Source organism: Salminus brasiliensis, chromosome 12, assembly GCF_030463535.1.
Source record: "Salminus brasiliensis chromosome 12, fSalBra1.hap2, whole genome shotgun sequence".
Classification (NCBI taxonomy): Eukaryota; Metazoa; Chordata; class Actinopteri; order Characiformes; family Bryconidae; genus Salminus; species Salminus brasiliensis.
The window spans coordinates 36,371,710-36,397,482 of record NC_132889.1 but is presented as its reverse complement, the minus strand read 5'-3'; the positions used below and the strand labels follow the sequence as shown (position 1 = coordinate 36,397,482).

General features: G+C 44.4%; 2 protein-coding genes across 2 annotated transcripts; both read right to left on the bottom strand.

Moving 5' to 3' along the window:
* Window positions 1–223: 223 nt before the first annotated feature.
* Window positions 224–6,372, bottom strand: LOC140573917 (putative nuclease HARBI1). The gene is made up of 4 exons (XM_072693541.1): window positions 6,285–6,372; window positions 4,767–5,111; window positions 2,798–3,038; window positions 224–2,544 (listed from the first exon to the last, which is right to left on the bottom strand). The coding sequence occupies exons 2-4, from the start codon at window positions 5,109–5,111 to the stop codon at window positions 1,817–1,819; spliced, it is 1,314 nt and encodes a 437-aa protein (XP_072549642.1). The 5' UTR covers window positions 6,285–6,372; the 3' UTR covers window positions 224–1,816.
* An 8,408-nt stretch (window positions 6,373–14,780) lies between these two features.
* elob (elongin B) lies at window positions 14,781–20,955 on the bottom strand. The gene is made up of 4 exons (XM_072693502.1): window positions 20,808–20,955; window positions 17,179–17,313; window positions 16,324–16,432; window positions 14,781–15,412 (listed from the first exon to the last, which is right to left on the bottom strand). The coding sequence occupies exons 1-4, from the start codon at window positions 20,808–20,810 to the stop codon at window positions 15,300–15,302; spliced, it is 360 nt and encodes a 119-aa protein (XP_072549603.1). The 5' UTR covers window positions 20,811–20,955; the 3' UTR covers window positions 14,781–15,299.
* Window positions 20,956–25,773: the final 4,818 nt, after the last annotated feature.

Sequence of the window (25,773 nt, the reverse complement as noted above, 5' to 3'; positions counted from 1 at the left end):
AGTAGTTCTTCATATGTGGTGTGTTGCTGTTTGCTCTTCCCGTGCTCTAGACTGCTAGAATAAAGGACGTTACTCTCGTTAGTCACTTGCTAACATGAGAGAAGATCGTTCATCCTCATCACACAAGTTTATTACTGATAGACCTGGAGAGCAGCAGCAGGTGAGCTGAGATCGATGTGAGCAGAGTTTGACGGTTCACAGGAAGCTGAAAATGTCCGATATGTAAAGGTTTATTATTTTTATTAAAATAAATAAATAAAAAACACCAGACCTTTGAATCATTCGCCGAGTCAATATTCAAATACATAAACTCAGATTTCAGAGGGCATCAGCTTCAGGTCCCACTGTCCAAGTCTTTTCATGCTGTGTTTTTCGGACGTCGAGCTCTGGTTCTGGTTCTGAAAGTCAGATTCCAGAGTTTAACCAAAGTCCCTAAAGGCCAGACAGTTCACTCTGGCTACACCACAGGGCAGTTATTTCCAGTCACACGAGACCAGGCTGCCATCTCTATGAATTGTGAGAGTCCAAAACACTGGAAATTGAAGCTCAGATGCTCGATTCTGACCCAGATTGCTCAAAACCCCTGATTGTACAGCTTGTTCTGGCTACTGAACTTCGTCAGATCTCCACATCAAGGTGGGCTTTCCCAACTAGCATGTCAACCCTCCTCCCCTCGCGACACAACCAGCAATCTGATTGGCTCTTTTAGTTGAAACGACCGTAGAATCATCTGATCTGTAGTCAGACACGCTCTCCAGGGCGTTGTTTATACATTTTGAGTTTGCATGAATAAATTAAATGGCTGCCCTGATGGGCTCTTGTTTTACACGCACAGGTACATTTTCGGCCTGGTTTCCTTGAGAAAGTTTGAGCTTATGGGTGTGATGCGATTCCAGAAATTCAGCTGCCAAATGCATGAAGGAGATCAGACTATCAGACGGTCTAATATAAACAAGTGTAGTTTGCTGAATGAGTAAAGATTAAGATTAGAAGATTAAGACCAGCCTTTTCGGATCACGCTGATCAAGCTGCTAGCCATCGGCCTTGCTCTCTCAAGGGTGGGTAGATGGCCTGGTTGCCTGGCGACGTCGCATCAGCAGCATTTTGAAAAAGAGGTGTGGCTGGCTGGGCACGTGTCGGAGGGGGCGTGTGTTGGTCTCGCCCTCACTAGTGGGGGGGAAGTGTTGTGTGTGATTGGGGGGGGTGGAAAAAAAATTAGAAATAAATTACTATATATATATATATATAAACAAAGCCTTTATAACCAGTGCACAGCAGTACAACAGGAGTTTACCTCCACATTTAACTCAGTTAAAAAAAAGGCAGTAAAAACACACACACACACACACTCAAACACCTCATATCTTATAGATGTGATTAAGAAGGACACGTATGGTATTTCCTTGTGGGAGACTGAGGTCCGATTCCCGGTCTGGGTGACTGGGCCGCACTACACCAGTAAGAGTCCTTGGGCAAGACTCCTAACACTACACTGGCCCTAGTTAAGGGGGAGGGTTTGAGTTCATGGACGCCTTTCCCCCATTCCTGCACAACGACAAAGCTGCTGTCACCATGACGGATGTGGCTGCGAATGGAGCCTTTGCTTGCCGAGCAGTGTGATCATCATGTGCTGCTTCAGGGCCTCAAGAAAGCTTCTACAAAAGGTCTAGTGGACTAGGCGCTGCCACCATGAATCCCGGGCCATGCTGCCTGCCTCTACACATCCCATGGCACAGGAGTCTGCTAGACATGCGTCAGAGCTGGGTACAATGCATTAAATAGATGAATATGCATTAGTTCAGTATTCAGGTTTGCATCAGTCCGTCCCCGACTCTAAGGCACTGTACAAAAGATTTACGACCGCATCCCTCAGAGCTACACCGGCCTCCTCTTTCTTTCCCTCCACCTCCTCCTCCTCCTCCCTCATCTCCCGCTCCACCTGCCCCTTGGTCACGTGCCCCATATCCAGAAACACATTGTGAAGGATACAGCATGTCAACACCACAGCCTTTGCCCTCTCAAAGTTGCCCATGTCCAAGTACCGCAGTTTCTGAAAGCGCTCCTTCAGGTCAGCCACGGCCTGGTCAAATTGGCCCAGGTGGGTTTCCACACACCTGTTGTAGAGGTTCTCCTGCGGGCTTCGGCCCGGCGAGAACGGGGTCAGTATGTGTCCAGTAAGTGGGTAACCCACTCTTGCCAGGAGGCAGGTTCCTGGAGGCAGGAGTTGGGGGTTTTGCTGGAGGCTCTCACTCAAGGTGCTCGCCCGGTCCTTGTCGGAGCCTCTGCTGATGTGGCAGTGCATGAACCGACCTTCACTGTTGCACACCAGCTCCAGGTTTAGCCAGGAGTCTGGATGGGGCTCCTTCTTCATTCTCTTTGTGTCCGGCATGGGACTCTCCACATCCTGCCTGCTGATAGGAAGGCGGATGGGGATGCGAGTGTGTCCTAACACCCCGAAGACCCGAGGTAAGCCCCTCTCCTCCAATCTTTCGTCCCAACCGAGCCAGCTGGAGAAGGGAAGCAGGTGCTCTACAGATTCCTCGCCTAAGGGTGGAGATAATAAGCAATGGTCATTAGATGATCGGTTCTGCATCCCAAAAATTCTTCCACTGCTCCTCAGCAGCTCAATGCTGGGGGGGCTTTATACCCCCCTAGCCCACGCCAGGCATTAGGTGGCATCAAGATTATATAAGTCCTATTCTATTGGCAGTACTTCTCTACAGGGACTAGACAAGCTGTGTGTGTGTGTGTGCGCGCATTTGAACAAAATGAACAGTATTTTAACTGATAAACTGACCAGTGGGCCATCGAATCAGCTGATCCTGCAGTGCACTGACTCGGTCACAGAAAGAGAAGAAGATCCTGTGGATGTTGCCTTTCTCCAGGTGGAAGGTCGAGGACACGCTGCGGTAGCTGAGACGTTTGGAGAGCAGGGTGAGGGACAGGAAGACCGTGTGAGGCAGGGACAAACGCGCTCTCCCAGTCATCCGGCTCTGAGTGTGGCTGGAACTGGAGTTCTGTAGGAGAGCTGTGACGTACTGAGAGAGGAACAAACAGCATCAGGAAGTCCTTCTCTTCATAGATCCCTGCTTAGAAAGCTGGGGTCAGAGTGCAGGGTCAGCCATGCTACAGCACCCCTGGAGAAGAGGTCAAGGGCCTTGCTTATAGCTTGAGCTTAGTGGACCCGGGTATCAAACCCGCAACCCTGTGATCAATAACCTAGCAGACTAACCACCAGGCCTCCGCTGCCCCAAATTCAAAGACAAACTGAATGATAAATATAAACATTAATAATACAATAGCTCACAGATATCATGGTATAACAGTAACAGATGATGCTTATGTTTGCATTAATAAATTAATAATACACAACAATAATTATAATCATAAAAATAATAGTGAATAATATAATTAGCATTTTAATTCCATAAATATTAATTATTATGAATAATAATTAATAAGAACGCCTCCAAAGTAAATGTCAATTCAGAAATTCAGAAAATATTCAAACACTGAAGCGTGCTGTAGACATGATGAGTTTGATGGGGCTGATATCTGCGACTCTGTGGTGTAAAATAAATGGACAGTGTCGGACACAGCAGCCTCTCCTTTTACTCATCACATTATTATTATTATTATTATTATTATTATAATGCAGAGATTTATATGGATTTAGGCTGAAAAGCTCACTTGGTTGTTGAGTTTGTATAAATGTAATTACGTTCTGACTTTTACTCTATTTAGAAAGTATTTAGTTCTATATCCAATTTAAATTCAGCAGGATTGCAGAATTACCTTCACTATCAAGTGTATTTTCAATTTGTTTGGCATTATTATAATTTATTCACCACTCAACACACCCTGCTGAACTGCATGGCACTGTTACGCAATCACTGCTGCACATTCTGCGCACTGTACATCACAAACCACACCCCAATCCTCATATCGTACATTTCACACAAATGTCTATATATATATATATATATATATATATATACACACACACACACACACACACACACACACACACACACACACACACACAGTCACTGTCCAAAGAAAAACAGGTATCTCCGGTAGAGGAGAAGTCATGGAAGTAATTTAGAGCATTTCTATTGGTTAATTCATCCAGAGTTACTTACACAGTGAACCGAAACATCTACTGGGTTCAAACCCTGGAGAAAACTAAAAACGGACAAAGATGAAGATACATGGGTTTCACTGGACAGCAGCGAGATATGTGTGTGAGTTATGTTGTTCTTTTCATTTTTATAAATATTTTTAATTTTTTTATCTTATATTTGATCAATTTTGTCTATTATCTTGAGTTTCATTGTGACAGGACAGTCATCAATCATATCAAATCAAAGTTTATTTGGCACATAAATGGTACGACTAGCAGTGAAATGCTTTGTTGACTGCCTGGTCACTTGAAACACAGAGATAAAAATAAAATTTAATCAAATAAATGATAAAATTTAAAGAATAAAAACACAAATTGTAAAAACAAAACTTAATATATAGGATATATATAGATACACATACACACACATTATGTGTATATATATATATATATATATATATATGCACACACATACGTATGTGCATACATATAATGTAATCAATAAACTATGATTTGACCACTGATTTGATATGATTTTAATCAGACTGGACTTTTCCACCCCTGCTTATGACCTGTATTTCATCAAGGGAACAGTCAGTCAAGATGTGACCGTCCACTTAGGTTTTATTTTTTAAAAACACACCTGAACAGTCGGGTTTCCCTCTATTTCACTGACATGCTCCTGCTGCTCAGAGACGCAGCCCTCCTCCTGGAACAGCGCTGAGACCGGCTGCTCGGACAACTGAATGGTCAGGGTTTGTGCTTGCTCTTGTGTGAAGGGCATGAAGTCTTCTTGTGGAGACACGTGCATTAGAACAGGGCTACACTGAGCCTGGATGCTGGCCATCAGGTCAGCCTCAATCATCTCCTCCACCGCCTGGTCCAGGCGCTGGTCGAGCTCCCAGTGACCCAGAGGCTCCCATTCAAACTGCATGAGGTCCATCATGAAGCGGCCGGCGGCTCCGAGGCAGGCTTTACGAATCTCCATCTACGGAAAAAACACCGTCACCATCAGGCATCTCCTAGAACTTCAGTAGTGGTCGATTTCTGGCTACAGAGCCACTCAAGAATGGATGGACAGTTTTGATGGTGGCTGAGCGTAGGATGAACTGGGGTACAGGGGGGCTGATTAGGGTACCGTGCAGCAACACTGGACTACAGACTGCACCTAAACATGTCCAGCACTGTGCAGAAGTTTCAGTCCCCTAATCCTCTTATTCTAAACCATCTCTCAGCAATCAGAGCGTTTTTATTACTGCAGAAGCTCCAGATCTCATCAAAACAGATGCAGGTGAACATAAATCCAGTAAAAAGGAGAAACAAGAGCTTCTGATTCTGAAGAAAGAAAGTAGTGAGATCTTGTCGGTGAGCTAGTCTGAAGAACAGAGCTCGGTTCCTCCAGGGTTCTCCTGGACGCCCCCCAGTCCAGCCAGCACAGCGTGGAGGATGTGTTCAACTCCATCATCAGCAGCAGCAGCAGCAGCTCACCTGATTTACCATCATTAAGCCCTGATTTACCACCAAACCAGGTGTTGATCTGAGGAGAACTCTAAATAATACTAGACTCCATGAGAGAGAAGAACTTTGGAGATGTTCTAATGATGAACACAGTGATGGAGAACCACCACCACCACCACCACTTTCTGTAGGAGTGTTATTATTAGTGTTTAGTCTAATATCAGTGTGTGTACAGGTGCCTAAACACCTGTACTGTAACACAGTACTGTATGCACTGGACTTATAAGGTAGGAGGACTTCATGAAGTTCCTAGTGAGCTACAGAGTGAACAGTAAAGCACCCAGCCACTTAAAAAACACCTTATATATATCCCCACTGGCCATTGTATGCATCCCCACGACATGGCTAATATTACACCAACCTATTATTTAAAAAGAGTACAAAATATTAACCAAACTACACCAGAAAAGCCAGAAGTTGGCTCTAATTTTCCGTTCCACCTTAAATCGGGCAGCTGCTGCGTTGCGGCGCTTACAGACGCCAGACCTTTTAAGCAGCACATTTAAGGTGGACCGGAAATCTTCAGCTCCGTGCCTCGTTAGCAGCTCGGGCTTTGTTATTGTTAGTGTAAAATGCGATAATTCAACCCCGTAACTTTCTCTAGCTGCACATTTCGGTCCTGAGTTCAATACTGCGCACTTACCACACCGGGAGAGCCCAAATCTTCTAAAATACAGCCGATGTTTTGCACCCGAAAGGCCTCAGCATGACTAGCACTGAGAGGCCGTCGACAGTGCTGCGCCTCTGCGCATGCGCGCTGCTGCACGGCCCCATATAAAACATTCGTGTGTCGAACTTAAATAATCATAATTTCTCTTAAAAATCAGATTAATATCATACAAACGTGTTAAACCGCGGGGGCCGTTGTTTTAAGTGAAATGTAATGTCCAATCAGAGTCTGGGAGCCCAGGTTGCCATTATATGAACATACTGGCCACTATATCGGAAACCCCTAGCTTCTGTCTTAACCATACTGGTGGCCAGTGGGTGGAGGCACAAGGTAGGGGTTTCTAATAAAGTGGCCAGTGAGTGGAAACACAAGGTAGGGGTTTCTAATAAAGTGGCCAGTGAGTGGAGGCACAAGGTAGGTGTTTCTAATAAAGTGGCCAGTGAGTGGAAACACAAGGTAGGTGTTTCTAATAAAGTGGCCAGTTATTAAAGGCACAAGGTAGGTGTTTCTAATAAAGTGGCCAATGAGTGGAGGCACAAGGTAGGTGTTTCTAATAAAGTGGCCAGTGGGTGGAAACACAAGGTAGGTGTTTCTAATAAAGTGGCCAGTGGGTGGAAACACATGGTAGGTGTTTCTAATAAAGTGGCCAGTTATTAAAGGCACAAGGTAGGTGTTTCTAATAAAGTGGCCAGTGGGTGGAAACACAAGGTAGGTGTTTCTAATAAAGTGGCCAGTGGGTGGAAACACATGGTAGGTGTTTCTAATAAAGTGGCCAGTAATTGAAGGCACAAGGTAGGTGTTTCTAATAAAGTGGCCAGTTATTAAAGGCACAAGGTAGGTGTTTCTAATAAAGTGGCCAGTAATTGAAGGCACAAGGTAGGTGTTTCTAATAAAGTGGCCAGTTATTAAAGGCACAAGGTAGGTGTTTCTATTAAAGTGGCCAATGAGTGGAGGCACAAGGTAGGTGTTTCTAATAAAGTGGCCAGTGAGTGGAAACACAAGGTAGGGGTTTCTAATAAAGTGGCCAGTGAGTGGAGGCACAAGGTAGGTGTTTCTAATAAAGTGGCCAGTGAGTGGAAACACAAGGTAGGGGTTTCTAATAAAGTGGCCAGTGAGTGGAAGCACAAGGTAGGTGTTTCTAATAAAGTGGCCAGTTATTAAAGGCACAAGGTAGGTGTTTCTAATAAAGTGGCCAATGAGTGGAGGCACAAGGTAGGTGTTTCTAATAAAGTGGCCAGTGAGTGGAAACACAAGGTAGGTGTTTCTAATAAAGTGGCCAGTTATTAAAGGCACAAGGTAGGTGTTTCTAATAAAGTGGCCAGTTATTAAAGGCACAAGGTAGGTGTTTCTAATAAAGTGGCCAGTAATTGAAGGCACAAGGTAGGTGTTTCTAATAAAGTGGCCAGTAATTGAAGGCACAAGGTAGGTGTTTCTAATAAAGTGGCCAGTTATTAAAGGCACAAGGTAGGTGTTTCTAATAAAGTGGCCAATGAGTGGAGGCACAAGGTAGGTGTTTCTAATAAAGTGGCCAGTGAGTGGAAACACAAGGTATGTGTTTCTAATAATGTGGCCAGTGGGTGGGAACACAAGGTAGGTGTTTCTAATAAAGTGGCCAGTTATTAAAGGCATAAGGTAGGTGTTTCTAATAAAGTGGCCAGTGGGTGGAAACACAAGGTAGGTGTTTCTAATAAAGTGGCCAGTTATTAACGGCATAAGGTAGGTGTTTCTAATAAAGTGGCCAGTTATTAATGGTATAAGGTAGGGGTTTCTAATAAAGTGGCCAGTTATTAACAGCATAAGGTAGGTGTTTCTAATAAAGTGGCCAGTTATTAACAGCATAAGGTAGGTGTTTCTAATAAAGTGGCCAGTTATTAACAGCATAAGGTAGGTGTTTCTAATAAAGTGGCCAGTTATTAACAGCATAAGGTAGGTGTTTCTAATAAAGTGGCCAGTGAGTGGAAGCACAAGGTAGGGGTTTCTAATAAAGTGGCCAGAAAGTGGAGGCACAAGGTAGGTGTTTCTAATAAAGTGGCCAGTTATTAACAGCATAAGGTAGGTGTTTCTAATAAAGTGGCCAGTGAGTGGAAGCACAAGGTAGGGGTTTCTAATAAAGTGGCCAGAAAGTGGAGGCACAAGGTAGGTGTTTCTAATAAAGTGGCCAGAAAGTGGAGGCACAAGGTAGGTGTTTCTAATAAAGTGACCAGAGAGTGGAGGCACAAGGTAGGGGTTTCTAATAAAGTGGCCAGTGAGTGGAGGCACAAGGTAGGGGTTTCTAATAAAGTGGCCAGAGAGTGGAGGCACAAGGTAGGGGTTTCTAATAAAGTGGCCAGAGAGTGGAGGCACAAGGTAGGGGTTTCTAATAAAGTGGCCAGAGAGTGGAGGCACAAGGTAGGGGTTTCTAATAAAGTGGCCAGTTATTAATGGTATAAGGTAGGGGTTTCTAATAAAGTGGCCAGTTATTAATGGTATAAGGTAGGGGTTTCTAATAAAGTGGCCAGTTATTAAAGGCACAAGGTAGGGGTTTCTAATAAAGTGGCCAGTTATTAACAGCATAAGGTAGGTGTTTCTAATAAAGTGGCCAGTGAGTGGAAGCACAAGGTAGGGGTTTCTAATAAAGTGGCCAGAGAGTGGAGGCACAAGGTAGGGGTTTCTAATAAAGTGGCCAGAGAGTGGAGGCACAAGGTAGGTGTTTCTAATAATGTGGCCAGTTATTAAAGGCACAAGGTAGGGGTTTCTAATAAAGTGGCCAGAGAGTGGAGGCACAAGGTAGGGGTTTCTAATAAAGTGGCCAGTGAGTGGAAGCACAAGGTAGGGGTTTCTAATAAAGTGGCCAGTTATTAATGGTATAAGGTAGGGGTTTCTAATAAAGTGGCCAGTTATTAAAGGCACAAGGTAGGGGTTTCTAATAAAGTGGCCAGTTATTAAAGGCACAAGGTAGGGGTTTCTAATAAAGTGGCCAGTTATTAAAGGCACAAGGTAGGTGTTTCTAATAAAGTGGCCAGTGAGTGGAAGCACAAGGTAGGGGTTTCTAATAAAGTGGCCAGAGAGTGGAGGCACAAAGTAGGTGTTTCTAATAAAGTGGCCAGAGAGTGGAGGCACAAAGTAGGTGTTTCTAATAAAGTGGCCAGAGAGTGGAAGCACAAGGTAGGGGTTTCTAATAAAGTGGCCAGTTATTAATGGTATAAGGTAGGGGTTTCTAATAAAGTGGCCAGAGAGTGGAAACACAAGCTAGGTGTTTCTAATAAAGTGGCCAGTAAGTGGAAACACAAGGTAGGTGTTTCTAATAAAGTGGCCAGTTATTAATGGCATAAGGTAGGTGTTTCTAATAAAGTGGCCAGTGAGTGGAAACACATGGTAGGGGTTTCTAATAAAGTGGCCAGTTATTAAAGGTACAAGGTAGGGGTTTCTAATAAAGTGGCCAATGAGTGGAGGCACAAGGTAGGTGTTTCTAATAAAGTGGCCAGTTATTAAAGGCACAAGGTAGGTGTTTCTAATAAAGTGGCCAGTGGGTGGAAACACAAGGTAGGTGTTTCTAATAAAGTGGCCAGTGGGTGGAAACACATGGTAGGTGTTTCTAATAAAGAGGCCAGTGGGTGGAAACACATGGTAGGTGTTTCTAATAAAGTGGCCAGTAATTGAAGGCACAAGGTAGGTGTTTCTAATAAAGTGGCCAGTTATTAAAGGCACAAGGTAGGTGTTTCTAATAAAGTGGCCAGTAATTGAAGGCACAAGGTAGGTGTTTCTAATAAAGTGGCCAGTTATTAAAGGCACAAGGTAGGTGTTTCTAATAAAGTGGCCAGTTATTAAAGGCACAAGGTAGGTGTTTCGAATAAAGTGGCCAATGAGTGGAGGCACAAGGTAGGTGTTTCTAATAAAGTGGCCAGTAAGTGGAAACACAAGGTAGGGGTTTCTAATAAAGTGGCCAGTTATTAAAGGCACAAGGTAGGTGTTTCTAATAAAGTGGCCAATGAGTGGAGGCACAAGGTAGGTGTTTCTAATAAAGTGGCCAGTGAGTGGAGGCACAAGGTAGGTGTTTCTAATAAAGTGGCCAGAGAGTGGAGGCACAAGGTAGGGGTTTCTAATAAAGTGGCCAGTGAGTGGAAACACAAGGTAGGGGTTTCTAATAAAGTGGCCAGTGGGTGGAAACACAAGGTAGGTGTTTCTAATAAAGTGGCCAGAGAGTGGAGGCACAAGGTAGGTGTTTCTAATAATGTGGCCAGTTATTAAAGGCACAAGGTAGGGGTTTCTAATAAAGTGGCCAGTGAGTGGAGGCACAAGGTAGGGGTTTCTAATAAAGTGGCCAGAGAGTGGAGGCACAAGGTAGGGGTTTCTAATAAAGTGGCCAGTGAGTGGAAGCACAAGGTAGGGGTTTCTAATAAAGTGGCCAGTTATTAATGGTATAAGGTAGGGGTTTCTAATAAAGTGGCCAGTTATTAATGGTATAAGGTAGGGGTTTCTAATAAAGTGGCCAGTTATTAAAGGCACAAGGTAGGGGGTTCTAATAAAGTGGCCAGTTATTAAAGGCACAAGGTAGGGGTTTCTAATAAAGTGGCCAGTTATTAAAGGCACAAGGTAGGTGTTTCTAATAAAGTGGCCAGTGAGTGGAAGCACAAGGTAGGGGTTTCTAATAAAGTGGCCAGAGAGTGGAGGCACAAAGTAGGTGTTTCTAATAAAGTGGCCAGAGAGTGGAGGCACAAAGTAGGTGTTTCTAATAAAGTGGCCAGAGAGTGGAAGCACAAGGTAGGGGTTTCTAATAAAGTGGCCAGTTATTAATGGTATAAGGTAGGGGTTTCTAATAAAGTGGCCAGTTATTAAAGGCACAAGGTAGGGGTTTCTAATAAAGTGGCCAGTTATTAACAGCATAAGGTAATGATTTCTAATAAAGTGGCCAGTTATTAATGGTATAAGGTAGGTGTTTCTAATAAAGTGGCCAGTTATTAAAGGCACAAGGTAGGTGTTTCTAATAAAGTGGCCAGAGAGTGGAAACACAAGCTAGGTGTTTCTAATAAAGTGGCCAGTAAGTGGAAACACAAGGTAGGTGTTTCTAATAAAGTGGCCAGTTATTAATGGCATAAGGTAGGGGTTTCTAATAAAGTGGCCAGTTATTAAAGGTACAAGGTAGGGGTTTCTAATAAAGTGACCAGTTATTAACAGCATACAGTAGGGGTTTCTAATAAAGTGGCCAGTGAGTGGAAGCACAAGGTAGGTGTTTCTATTAAAGTGGCCAGAGAGTGGAGGCACAAGGTAGGTGTTTCTAATAAAGTGGCCAGTGAGTGGAAACACATGGTAGGTGTTTCTAATAAAGTGGCCAGTTATTAAAGGCACAAGGTAGGTGTTTCTAATAAAGTGGCCAATGAGTGGAGGCACAAGGTAGGTGTTTCTAATAAAGTGGCCAGTTATTAAAGGCACAAGGTAGGTGTTTCTAATAAAGTGGCCAGTGGGTGGAAACACAAGGTAGGTGTTTCTAATAAAGTGGCCAGTGGGTGGAAACACATGGTAGGTGTTTCTAATAAAGAGGCCAGTGGGTGGAAACACATGGTAGGTGTTTCTAATAAAGTGGCCAGTAATTGAAGGCACAAGGTAGGTGTTTCTAATAAAGTGGCCAGTTATTAAAGGCACAAGGTAGGTGTTTCTAATAAAGTGGCCAGTAATTGAAGGCACAAGGTAGGTGTTTCTAATAAAGTGGCCAGTTATTAAAGGCACAAGGTAGGTGTTTCTAATAAAGTGGCCAGTTATTAAAGGCACAAGGTAGGTGTTTCTAATAAAGTGGCCAGTGAGTGGAAACACAAGGTAGGGGTTTCTAATAAAGTGGCCAGTTATTAAAGGCACAAGGTAGGTGTTTCTAATAAAGTGGCCAATGAGTGGAGGCACAAGGTAGGTGTTTCTAATAAAGTGGCCAGTGAGTGGAGGCACAAGGTAGGTGTTTCTAATAAAGTGGCCAGAGAGTGGAGGCACAAGGTAGGGGTTTCTAATAAAGTGGCCAGTGAGTGGAAACACAAGGTAGGGGTTTCTAATAAAGTGGCCAGTGGGTGGAAACACAAGGTAGGTGTTTCTAATAAAGTGGCCAGTGGGTGGAAACACATGGTAGGTGTTTCTAATAAAGTGGCCAGTAATTGAAGGCACAAGGTAGGTGTTTCTAATAAAGTGGCCAGTTATTAAAGGCACAAGGTAGGTGTTTCTAATAAAGTGGCCAGTGAGTGGAGGCACAAGGTAGGTGTTTCTAATAAAGTGGCCAGAGAGTGGAGGCACAAGGTAGGGGTTTCTAATAAAGTGGCCAGTGAGTGGAAACACAAGGTAGGGGTTTCTAATAAAGTGGCCAGTGGGTGGAAACACAAGGTAGGTGTTTCTAATAAAGTGGCCAGTGGGTGGAAACACATGGTAGGTGTTTCTAATAAAGTGGCCAGTAATTGAAGGCACAAGGTAGGTGTTTCTAATAAAGTGGCCAGTTATTAAAGGCACAAGGTAGGGGTTTCTAATAAAGTGGCCAGTGAGTGGAAACACAAGGTAGGGGTTTCTAATAAAGTGGCCAGTGGGTGGAAACACAAGGTAGGTGTTTCTAATAAAGTGGCCAGTGGGTGGAAACACATGGTAGGTGTTTCTAATAAAGTGGCCAGTAATTGAAGGCACAAGGTAGGTGTTTCTAATAAAGTGGCCAGTTATTAAAGGCACAAGGTAGGTGTTTCTAATAAAGTGGCCAGAGAGTGGAGGCACAAGGTAGGGGTTTCTAATAAAGTGGCCAGTGAGTGGAAACACAAGGTAGGGGTTTCTAATAAAGTGACCAGTGGGTGGAAACACAAGGTAGGTGTTTCTAATAAAGTGGCCAGTGGGTGGAAACACATGGTAGGTGTTTCTAATAAAGTGGCCAGTAATTGAAGGCACAAGGTAGGTGTTTCTAATAAAGTGGCCAGTTATTAAAGGCACAAGGTAGGGGTTTCTAATAAAGTGGCCAGTGAGTGGAAACACAAGGTAGGGGTTTCTAATAAAGTGGCCAGTGGGTGGAAACACAAGGTAGGTGTTTCTAATAAAGTGGCCAGTGGGTGGAAACACATGGTAGGTGTTTCTAATAAAGTGGCCAGTAATTGAAGGCACAAGGTAGGTGTTTCTAATAAAGTGGCCAGTTATTAAAGGCACAAGGTAGGTGTTTCTAATAAAGTGGCCAGTAATTGAAGGCACAAGGTAGGTGTTTCTAATAAAGTGGCCAGTTATTAAAGGCACAAGGTAGGTGTTTCTAATAAAGTGGCCAGTTATTAAAGGCACAAGGTAGGTGTTTCGAATAAAGTGGCCAATGAGTGGAGGCACAAGGTAGGTGTTTCTAATAAAGTGGCCAGTGAGTGGAAACACAAGGTAGGTGTTTCTAATAATGTGGCCAGTTATTAAAGGCACAAGGTAGGTGTTTCTAATAAAGTGGCCAGTGGGTGGAGGCACAAGGTAGGTGTTTCTAATAAAGTGGCCAGTGGGTGGAGGCACAAGGTAGGTGTTTCTAATAAAGTGGCCAGTTATTAAAAGGCACAAGGTAGGTGTTTCTAATAAAGTGGCCAGTTATTAAAGGCACAAGGTTGGTGTTTCTAATAAAGTGGCCAGTGATTAGAAGGAAAAACACTTAAGCTTACACCAAGTGTGAAAAGGGTCGGTTTTAATTTAAACATGATTACAGATACTGCTGCACTGCGTTGTTCATCAGGATTTCTTCCTTTTTTTATTTTCCAAAAGAGCGCTGTGAGGAACCAATCGCACCATCGAGAAAGAGCGAGTTCTCAAAAACAAGACAGCAGGAGTTCTGTTTTCAGGATGAACACCATGTCAGCATTTGTTAAAACTAAACAATCAGAGGTTTAAGCAATTACGCCTTGTTCTTACTGTAACTTAAGCCATTCTCTCACGCAAACAAACACACACGCGCACACACACACACACACACTCGCACGCAAAGGGGGAAAGAAAAACAAACAAACAAAAGGGTCAACCATGCGTTTACACTTCCCCTTTGGTTTAAATACAAAATAAGGGAATTAAACAGAAAGACACTACTTTGCGTCTCAAATTAAACACGACAGAAGACGAAACCTTCCAGTATGGTGGCTTAAAGAAAAGCAAAAACACACCAAGAAGCAAAAAAAAGAAAAAAAACAAATACAAACTGTTTCTATGATGAAGCTATGAGTATAGACTTTTCTCATATGACCTCAGGGGACATGACGGCAACGTCCGATCAGATTTCTGAGCCGGTTTATGCGCATTTACGCCAAATTAGAAGATAATTCCGACGTCCACCTTTCACATCCCCCCAAATGGCTCTTTGTAAAATTGAGAAATTCAGGGCCCTAAATGATGAATAATAATAATAATAATAATAATAATAAGTCGATATTCATGAACACAGAACATACTGTTAATACAACTCAAGAGAGCACTGTAGAAATGCACAGCCACTCCAGCCCCCAAAACACCCCCCCCCACCCCCACCCCCAACCCCCAGCTTCTTTACACAAGGCCAAAAACACACATAGCACATAAAGCTCACTTTTCCAAACTTAAACATGTGAATTAAATAAAAGGTATGATTTTTAAATAGTCTGTAATTTTACCACCCCTCCTCTAGACCTCAGCCGTCTGACCAATGAGCAATTTATCCAGAAATGCATGGAGACACATGAGCAAATCAAAAACGTGCCCGAGCGTACACAGGGGTGGTGGGTTACAACCTCCGCGCTTGGAACAGAGACTGGGCGCATGAAGGGTTGGAGATTAACACAGTCAGTCAGAGAGCCAGTGGCTAGAGAAGGGCTGCAAAGGAGAATAATTCAAAATTTCAGCAAAAGTCACAGCATCACACAGGATCACTCTACCTCATGCATCCCACCCCCAAATCCCCCTCGCATTTCAACACACTGCCACGTTCAAACTAATTCTCTACATGCCTGATGTTTCCCCCCCAATTCCCTCCCTTTATCTCCCCGTCCTGCCCTCTGGTGTGCGCCCTCCGCTGCTTCACTGCACCGCCTGCTCGTTGGCAGTGCTGCCGGAGTCCTGGGGCTTCATCACATCGGGCAGTTCGGGAGGACTGGAGAACGGTTCCACTCTCAAAGGCTCAAAAGCATCGTCTGAGGAGACAAGTAAGGTTCAGTCGAGTCAAACAGAGGCTGGACGTATAGACAGACTTCTCATTAAGTAGGGATAAACAATAAAGCACTGCGGTACTGATTAAAAATAATTAACATCTAAACTAATAACCAATAACCTGAACTTTCACATTTATTTACATAATTAATATTCTGATGCTAAAATGTCAAGATTAAACTTTTCATTACACTGATCACCCTGAAATCATCAAATTTAGATAATTTTGGATATCTCTGCCGGATCAGGATTGTGCAATTCAGTCACAGCAGCATTGATAGGATTTATTTTTTAATTAATAAATAAATAAATAACTAACTCCCTGGTATAAATCATTGCTTGAGTCTGTGTGAGATATCGAATTATGCAGACCCATTGTTTACAACACCCACAGTGAGAAAATGTGCTTCATCTTGGCGCTGTATTTAGGTCCGTTTTGGACATTACGCTGTTTATACAGGGCAGTGGCGGCTCAGCAGTACCGATGACAGGGTTGTGAGTTTGATAACCAGGCTTAATAAACTGCTTTAAATTACACCTCTTCTCTCTAGACGCTGTGCCGATGGCTGCCCACCGCTCCGGGCATGTGTGCTCACTAGTGTGTATGTTCTAGTGTGTGTTCACTAAACAGATGGGATAAAGGCAGAGGCCAAATTCCATAAATGTCCGACACTAACAGAATATTCGGTTTGGTTGTGTTGTCTTGTCTGATGAATTTGACATCAGATTTTGTGAGGTGTTAGCGTCCCCGACTGGGCTGCTAAGGTCAAAAAAAGCAGCAACGCTGCTGGTGATTGAGAAAAACCGTACGTGCGTCCTGGGGTATAGACATATCATGCATCTCTAATATCCAACACTCTAAAGTCAGTATGAGGCTAGAAGAAGTTTGTCTCACCACCGATGCGAAAGGCCAGTCCTACTGTGGCTGGAGCCTGGGGTCTCGCTGTCTGATTTGTGAATCCACAGTCTCCAAGGGTCTTGCTGTCTTCTAGCAACATGTCATCCTAAAGAGAACAAGATAATTAATAAATTAGCAAACTAATAAAACAATTCATTAACTCACCAAATTCATCTAGCAGCCCTATAAACATACACACCTCCCCACTATACCAAACACACTGTATCCTGTATTATATATAGTCACACAATACTGAACATATTCTCTCAAGGTCATAATACCCAACACACTCTCCCAGAAGACCAAACGCCCCCCCTCACACCCAATACACGGTCATAATACCATATTAGAAGATCACCATGCACCTTTTCCACACACACCCAATGGCTCTCTGTAAAACGGAGAAATCAAAGGACCTAAATTATGACTAATACGTCAATATTTTATGTTCTTATTGCGATATTTCCTTTGTTGTCTATGTTTTTGTATATTTCTATACTGATATAAAAAGGACAGATATTCAGAGCCCAGCCTGAGTCTACATGAAATGATTTTCCTAATATGCGCATAATATTAACTTAAAGCAAAGACAACCAGACCCAAGCTCTCAGTCTCCTCCTACAGTCACAGTCTCTTCTCACACTATAGCTGAACTTGCAAAAGACAACGAGATCCATCATCATTCTTAGTCCAGTCTGCCATGTTTACGAGATCAGGTAATGGGCTAACAATAGTAATGCTCGTATACCACATCGTCTATCCCCAACAAGCGGGTGCGTCTATGCCTGAACCACCCAGAACACGGAGGATGGAGTTACACTTTCAGAAGAAGTATTCATTCCCTCTGCTGACCTTGTAAAGTCTCTGCTCCTCTGGCGGCCGCTTCAGGATGCCTTCCACAATACGCTTGAGCTCATAGACTGTGGTAGACTCCTTAGCATCTGTGAAGATGGTCGTCTTGTGACGTCTGATCATCAAAAACACATCCTGAGGGAAAGGAGAGAGGAGGAGAGGAGATGATGAAAGCCGACTGCTGGCGTCTCATATGCCGATCTTCACAGGTTATCCACTCAGACCTACAAACAACGACCACCTTCCGTTCACAAACCTGCAGTTAGGCCGGTCACGCTAATTACGCGGCCAATCGTACAATATACCCCGACATGCCCTGGATCATTTGTGCTGACTACTATATTGCCTGTTGTGTTTACTTGCGTGTATTTTAGCCTGCTCTCACTCGGAGGCGAGGACGAGTCTGTAAGCAGACAGCGGCATCTATCGTGGCCATCATACGCGCCAGGCTTGACCTTGCACTCGGCTGCAACACAATGCTGTGTTGTATTTCACAGTATCAGATAGGGCTGGGTGATATGGTAAAAATACTAGATTACGACATTGATCACGATACATGTAATCACAGACTAAACACATCAACAGCGACATATTCATAAAGAACGATTACTCAGGTACAGATCCTCTCCTGTACTGAATACAGTGATTTTTACTCAACATCTGCTGCTCTAATCTCTATTAAACCAGCCCAATTACACTGTTCATAATGAACCCTGCAGCTGATCAGTGTTTATTAAGCACTAACAGTCTCCTCCATATGATTAGAGAAGCATACTGCTATCACAATAACAAACATTTATCATGATACCATAAAATATCGGCATATTGCCCAGCCCTGGTATCACAACACGGCCACTAACAGCACAAAAGATGACCGGTCTGTCTTTATACAACAATGGTAATACATCGATCATGGTTACACACAGAAAGTGAAATGTTTCATTAGAGATCAAAAGTTGTCTCCCTTTTTTCTGTTTTGCCAATCCGCGACGCACAAATGTATGTTAATGACGTTAATTTACCTTAAAGCTAAAAGCTGTATTTCTCAAACCTGCAAAACTCCAGCCATAAGGTTTGGAAGAGTGAGTTACTATATAAAATGATCTTAAAATTACAATATTGTTGATTTCTGGGACAATTTATCATCTGAAAATAAATTAGTTATGGTAACAGGGCTACCTGCAGCAGCTCTATCCTACAAGCCTTTCCTTACTTTTAGCCTTTTGACTTATTATCAAATCTGACAGCTAATATCAAGCTAGTAGATTCTAACTAGACAAGACAACCCAACCACATTCACCATTAGCAGTGAACACACACATACACATACACACACACACACACACACACACACACACACACACACACACACACGCTGTACAGTAAGCGGTACTAGTGGTAACCTGGTGATGTAAATACATGCTGCTACAGTTAATATCATTTTTTATATATTTTTTGCATTAAATGTGTTGATTCTACAGATACAGATCCCTCAGATTCTGGATTGATATCTCTACACCCTTTTGTGCTAGACCCATCGTTTTCAAAGTGGGCTCAGGTGAGCCCGGGGGCCGTCAACTTTTTTGTAAACCAATATAAATGTGAGCTGAGAAGAAAAAAAAAAAAAAAAAAAAACATGGTGTGAGAAACAATATTCTATCAATACTAAAGGGCCTCTTTAGGATCTGTAAGTATCCTAATATGGGCTCCAAGGATTTGAGACAGGTAGACAGGGTTTCCCCAGTTTCGTCCTCAACATCACTGCACTCACCTTTCTGTAGACTAGGTCAAATCTAATAAATCTGAAGTCTGACTACTTCAAATTTGGTTCTGATAAGAACAGTGATCGTACACTAAGACGTAACCTCGCCAAACACATCCATGAAGGAGGCGGATATCCAGAAAAGTAATAGTATTAATACTAGCACTCCTAATAGTACTTATAATAAGCAGTGCTGTGCAGCGTTACGATCTCAAACTCACACCAAATTTTAAAAAAATACATCTAAATGAGTCTCTGGCTCCAAAAAGTGTGAGAACGCCACATGCCCGACCAGTGCTCCTCAACCCTTTCCTTGGAGGCGTCATGGTTTAGTGCTTTCCAGCTCAAACATGAGAGTTTTAGGCATTGGGAATGATGGGCTGATGAGTTTAGCCAGGTGTGTTGGAGCAAAGTAAACATACTGAGGAGGAAGAAGGTGGAACTCCAGGATCAGGAGGGGAAGCACTGTCCTCCACAAGCTGCAGCACATATGCCGCAGGAACCAAGACCTAACCAGCCTGAGCTCCGAGACGCCCGACCCAAAGGCAAGCTGAGCGAAGGCGCCTTCCAGCTCTGACTGATGTGGACTGACGGACGCTTCCAGGCCCTGACCGAGCGAAATATAGCTAAGATAAAAGGCTCAATCAATTGAGCCAAAAAAGTTTCAGCCTGCTGGTTCTCAGCTGCATAGAGCCCTTGAGCTTCAGGCACGACTCGGCACGACTCGGCACGGCACGACTCGACCCGCCATCCCTCAAGATCCACGGAAGACGAGCGTCCAGGCTTTTTTCTGTCCTGCATCGAAGTGTTGGAACGAGCTTCTCCTGGGTGTCCAACGCTCGCTGTCTTCAAACCCAGACTGAAGACCCTCCTCTTCTGAGAGGACTTGGGTGAAGAGTAGAGTACTATGGTCTCCATATTGTCTTGTGTTCAGTAGAGTCTAAGATCAGAGGATCTTTGAACTACTAGTCTACTCTAACAAGCTCAGGTTCTTCTTGGGTCAATAGTGAAGCTCTTTTGTGAGTCGCTCTGGAGAAGAGCGTCTGCTAAAGGCCTTAAACGTAAATGTAAGCAAAGTCTGAGAACCCAGGTGTCACTTCAAGACAGGTGTTCCTCAACCCGGTCCCTGGAGCCCCCATGGCGGAGTGTTCCCCAGCTCACACATCCAGTCTAACCCACATTTAAGGGGTCCGGGAGTGAGCTGATGGATTTGGCCAGGTGTGCTGGAGCTGTGAAGACACTAAACCCTGCTGAGGAAGAAGGAACAACTTCGAGAGCAGGAGTGAAACCATTGGCCTACACAATTCACAGCCCACCAGGAACCACTACCTCCAACATAGCTGTATAAGCTGACCGTTTTCGACCGGAAATGGGCAGAAATCAGCCAGCTATGCTGTTGAAACCAGCTACTGGAGCTGAAGTGAGACCCTGAGGCCAGCTGGGTGAGGACTGCTGGGTCCTGGTTCGGGCTGACGGACACTGCTTGGCCCGGGCTGGCTTTCTCTCGGCCAGATACGTGACCACTCCTATCTGAGAAATGAGGCAGACGCCTAAATTAAAGGTGTTCGCTGTCTAATAGAGCCGGACTTTAAGAGTTATGGCGTGACTCGACACGAAAAGCCCTCAGAAATCAGAGCTGAACGGAAGCACCGCATCATTTACTGGAAGCTAACCCCGTTAGCATGCTAGCTAAAAATATTGCGAAACAAAGACGTGTCGTTCCGGCGCTTCTCGCTATTTCACAGATTCCACCGGTTTAATGGAGTTTAGCCTTGTACTGAGACGTTAATTAGACGGTAAACGCGTAAATTAGACGAATATAAGAGTTGAAATGAATCGCAGCTCGTTATTTGTAATCCCCACTCACCATTTCTGTTACCGGTCGCAGTCCTCCACTGTCCCACACTGCACTGCGCGCAGCCCTCTGCCTTTGTGCAGCTGCTCCAAAACACTGCTGAGCTCTGAATGAATGAACCGATTCGGTCCTGATCCGGTTCTGATCTGGTCCTGATCCGGTTCTGATTCGGTTCTGATCCGGTTCTGATCCGGTCCTGAACTGTTCGTGTATTGACTCAGTGCGGATTTGGCCGGATCAGTTTCACAGTGTAATGAAGGGTAGGTTAGTGTGTTTATTGGGGTATTAGTGGACAGGGTGGAGGATAGGCAGACAGGGTGAGGATAGGCAGACAGGGTGGAGGACAGGCAGACAGGGTGGAGGATAGGCAGACAGGGTGGAGGATAGGCAGACAGGTGAGGATAGGCAGACAAGGGGTGAGGATAGGCAGACAGGGGTGAGGATAGGCAGACAGGGGTGAGGATAGGCAGACAAGGGGTGAGGATAGGCAGACAGGGGTGAGGATAGGCAGACAGGGTGGAGGATAGGCAGACAGGGTGGAGGATAGGCAGACAAGGGGTGAGGATAGGCAGACAGGGGTGAGGATAGGCAGACAGGTGAGGATAGGCAGACAGGGGTGAGGATAGGCAGACAGGGGTGAGGATAGGCAGACAGGTGAGGATAGGCAGACAGGGTGAGGATAGGCAGACTGGGTGGAGGATAGGCAGACAGGTGAGGATAGGCAGACAGGGTGAGGATAGGCAGACAGGTGAGGATAGGCAGACAGGGTGGAGGATACGCAGACAGGGTGGAGGATAGGCAGACAGGGTGAGGATAGGCAGACAGGGGTGAGGATAGGCAGACAGGGTGAGGATAGGCAGACAGGGTGGAGGATACGCAGACAGGGTGAGGATAGGCAGACAGGGGTGAGGATAGGCAGACAGGGTGAGGATAGGCAGACAGGGTGGAGGATACGCAGACAGGGTGGAGGATAGGCAGACAGGGTGAGGATAGGCAGACAGGGGTGAGGATAGGCAGACAGGGTGAGGATAGGCAGACAGGGGTGAGGATAGGCAGACAGGGTGAGGATAGGCAGACAGGGTGGAGGATACGCAGACAGGGTGGAGGATAGGCAGACAGGGGGAGGATAGGCAGACAGGGGTGAGGATAGGCAGACAGGGTGGAGGATAGGCAGACAGGGTGAGGATAGGCAGACAGGGGTGAGGATAGGCAGACAGGGGTGAGGATAGGCAGACAGGTGTGAGGATAGGCAGACAGGGTGAGGATAGGCAGACAGGGTGAGGATAGGCAGACAGGGGTGAGGATAGGCAGACAAGGTGGAGGATAGGCAGACAGGGGGAGGATAGGCAGACAGGGTGGAGGATAGGCAGACAGGGATGAGGATAGGCAGACAGGGGTGAGGATAGGCAGACAGGGGTGAGGATAGGCAGACAGGGTGAGGATAGGCAGACAGGGTGAGGATAGACAGACAGGGGTGAGGATAGGCAGACAGGGGTGAGGATAGGCAGACAGGTGAGGATAGGCAGACAGGTGAGGATAGGCAGACAGGGTGGAGGATAGGCAGACAGGGGTGAGGATAGGCAGACAGGTGAGGATAGGCAGACAGGGGGAGGATAGGCAGACAGGTGAGGATAGGCAGACAGGGTGGTGGATAGGCAGACAGGGTGGAGGATAGGCAGACAGGGGTGAGGAAAGGCAGACAGGGTGGAGGACAGGCAGACAGGGGTGAGGATAGGCAGACAGGGGTAAGGATAGGCAGACAGGGTGGAGGATAGGCAGACAGGGCTGAGGATAAGCAGACAGGGTGGAGGATAGGCAGACAGGGGTGAGGATAGGCAGACAGGGTGGAGGATAGGCAGACAGGGGTGAGGATAGGCAGACAGGGTGGAGGATACAGTGTTGTGAAGTATACAGGAGTCTGGGTTTGGTGTGAAGGCCGCTATGATGCGAACATTTCTGATCATATATCAGACCTGTACATTTAAACCAGTGCAGTAATGTACATGAGAGTATGTGTAGTGTGTAGTGTGTGTATGACGCGTGTAGTGTTTGTGTATAGTGTATGCATAGTATATGCACTATACACAATGTAGAGTGTGTGTATGTAGTGTACATAATGTGTATAGTGTGTGCATAGTGTGTGTATTGTGTGTAGTGTAGGTATAGTCTATGTATAGTGTGAATAATGTGTGTAGTGTGTATAATGTGTGTAGTTTGAATATAGTGTGTATAATGTGTGTAGTGTGTGTAGTTTGTGAATAGTGTGTTTAGTGTATATAGTGTGTATAATGTGTGTAGTGTGTGTAGTTTGTGAATAGTGTGTTTAGTGTATATAGTGTGTATAATGTGTGTAGTGTGTGTAGTTTGTATCTAGTGTGTATAATGTGTGTAGTTTGTGGATAGTGGGTTTAGTGTATATAGTGTGTATAATGTGTGTATAGTGTGTGATGGGACAGTGTGTAGGGTATTATTGGACAGTGTGTTGGTATTATTGGACAGTATGTGGGGTATTATTGGACAGTGTGTGTGGTATTGTGGGACAGTATGTGGGGTATTATTGGACAGTGTGTGGGGTATTGTGGGACAGTGTGTGGGGTATTGTGGGACAGTGTGTGGGGTATTATTGGACAGTGTGTTGGTATTATTGGACAGTATGTGGGGTATTGTTGGACAGTATGTGGGGTATTGTGGGACAGTGTGTGGGGTATTATTGGACAGTGTGTTGGTATTATTGGACAGTATGTGGGGTATTATTGGACAGTGTGTGTGGTATTGTGGGACAGTATGTGGGGTATTATTGGACAGTGTGTGGGGTATTGTGGGACAGTGTGTGGGGTATTATTGGACAGTGTGTTGGTATTATTGGACAGTATGTGGGGTATTATTGGACAGTGTGTGTGGTATTGTGGGACAGTATGTGGGGTATTATTGGACAGTGTGTTGGTATTATTGGACAGTATGTGGGGTATTATTGGACAGTGTGTGTGGTATTGTGGGACAGTGTGTGGGGTATTATTGGACAGTGTGTTGGTATTATTGGACAGTATGTGGGGTATTATTGGACAGTGTGTGTGGTATTGTGGGACAGTGTGTGGGGTATTATTGGACAGTGTGTTGGTATTATTGGACAGTATGTGGGGTATTATTAGACAGTGTGTTAGTATTATTGGATAGTGTGGGGTATTATTGGACAGTGTGTGGGGTATTATGGGACAGTGTGTGGGCTATTATTGGACAGTGTGCGGGGTATTATTGCACAAGAATGTGAGAGTATTATTGGACAGTGTGTTGGGTGTTATTGGACAGTGTGTTGAGTGTTATGGGACAGTGTGTGGGGTATTATTGGACAATGTGTGTGGTATTGTGGGACAGTGTGTGGGGTATTGTGGGACAGTGTGTGGAGTATTATTGGACAGTGTGTTGGTATTATTGGATAGTGTGGGGTATTATTGGACAGTATGTGAGTATTATGGGACAGTGCGTGGGCTATTATTGGACAGTGTGTGGGGTATTATGGGACAGTGTGTTGGGTATTATTGGACAGTGTGTGGGCTATTATTGGACAGTGTGTGGGGTATTATTGGACAGTGTGTTGGGTGTTATGGGACAGTGTGTGGGGTATTATTGGACAGTGTGTTGGTATTATTGGACAGTATGTGGGGTATTATTGGACAGTGTGTTGGGTATTATTGGACAGTGTGTGGGGTATTATTGGACAGTATGTGGGGTATTATTGGACAGTGTGTTGGTATTATTGGACAGTGTGTGGGGTATTATTGGACAGTATGTGGGGTATTATTGGACAGTGTGGGGTATTATTGGACCGTATGTGGGGTATTATAGGACAGTGTATGGGTATTATTGGACAGTATGTGGGGTATTATTGGACCATATGTGGGGTATTATTGGACAGTATGTGGGGTATTATTGGACAGTGTGTTGGTATTATTGGACCGTATGTGGGGTATTATTGGACAGTGTGTTGGGTATTATGGGACAGTGTGTGGGGTATTGTGGGACAGTGTGTGGGGTATTATTGGACAGTGTGTTGGGTATTATTGGACCGTATGTGGGGTATTATTGGACAGTGTGTTGGGTATTATTGGACCGTATGTGGGGTATTATTGTTATTATTATTATTATTATTATTATTATTGTTATTGTTATTGTTATTATTGTTGTATTGTGGCACAGCCTTGCTTTCAATATGAATGTATTCTGAATTATGAATGTATTCTGAATGTATCACTGTCATGTAAAAACCTTGTATCTCCATTTTTGCCATTCCATTTTCTTTATTAATTAACCTACAATAAAATATTTAAATGGACTTTTTTTGCGTGACAATAGTGATATATATCTTTGTATTTATTAATGTAGTGATATTAGAAATATTAATCACTATTTATTGTTGAGATAAAGCTCGTGTGGCCTTTAAAAAAAAACCCGTGACGTTCCGTGACGTTGTGATAGATGGGCGTGGCCGCACAGGTGATCAGTCAGCTCGTGTAAACAGATCAAAAAGAGCGCCAACCCGGTTCGGTCCTGATCCGGATCCTCTCTCAGTTCTGATCCAGCTTCAGACAGACCGACACCCGAACAGGGGAGTCTAGCACGAGCGTAAATATTAAGGGCTGAAGGCACGTCTGGCGAGTGTGTCTGTTGCCATGGGAACGTTTAGCCAGCAGATCCGTTACCAGGCGGAAACACCGCGAGGATGAACAACTCGAGAGGGTGAGCTGTCAATATTAAAGCCAGTCCTGAATTAAATAACAATAACAACAACAATAATAATCATAATAATCATAATAATCATAATAATCATAATAATAATGATAATAAAATATTGCTTTATTATATAATTTTGTCATAATTATTATATAAGAGAAAAAGACTCTGTCTTTTCTGTATCAGCACACCTGGCTCAGGTGGACGGTGGTTGCATCAGAGTACAGTTGCTCTTGGAGACCAAACCCAC

What these genes read in the sequence shown, in the direction of transcription:
- LOC140573917 (XM_072693541.1), bottom strand. Translation starts at nt 5,111, where the DNA reads ATGGAGATTCGTAAAGCCTGCCTCGGAGCCGCCGGCCGCTTCATGATG. An exon ending in AGGGAAACCCGACTGTTCAG is followed by an intron (nt 3,039 to 4,766) that starts GTGTGTTTTTAA and finishes TTCCTCTCTCAG; the next exon opens with TACGTCACAGCTCTCCTACA. An exon ending in GCTGATTCGATGGCCCACTG is followed by an intron (nt 2,545 to 2,797) that starts GTCAGTTTATCA and finishes CTCCACCCTTAG; the next exon opens with GCGAGGAATCTGTAGAGCAC.
- elob (XM_072693502.1), bottom strand. An exon ending in AGGAGCAGAGACTTTACAAG is followed by an intron (nt 16,433 to 17,178) that starts GTCAGCAGAGGG and finishes TGTTCTCTTTAG; the next exon opens with GATGACATGTTGCTAGAAGA. An exon ending in ACTGGCCTTTCGCATCGGTG is followed by an intron (nt 15,413 to 16,323) that starts GTGAGACAAACT and finishes TTGTCTCCTCAG; the next exon opens with ACGATGCTTTTGAGCCTTTG.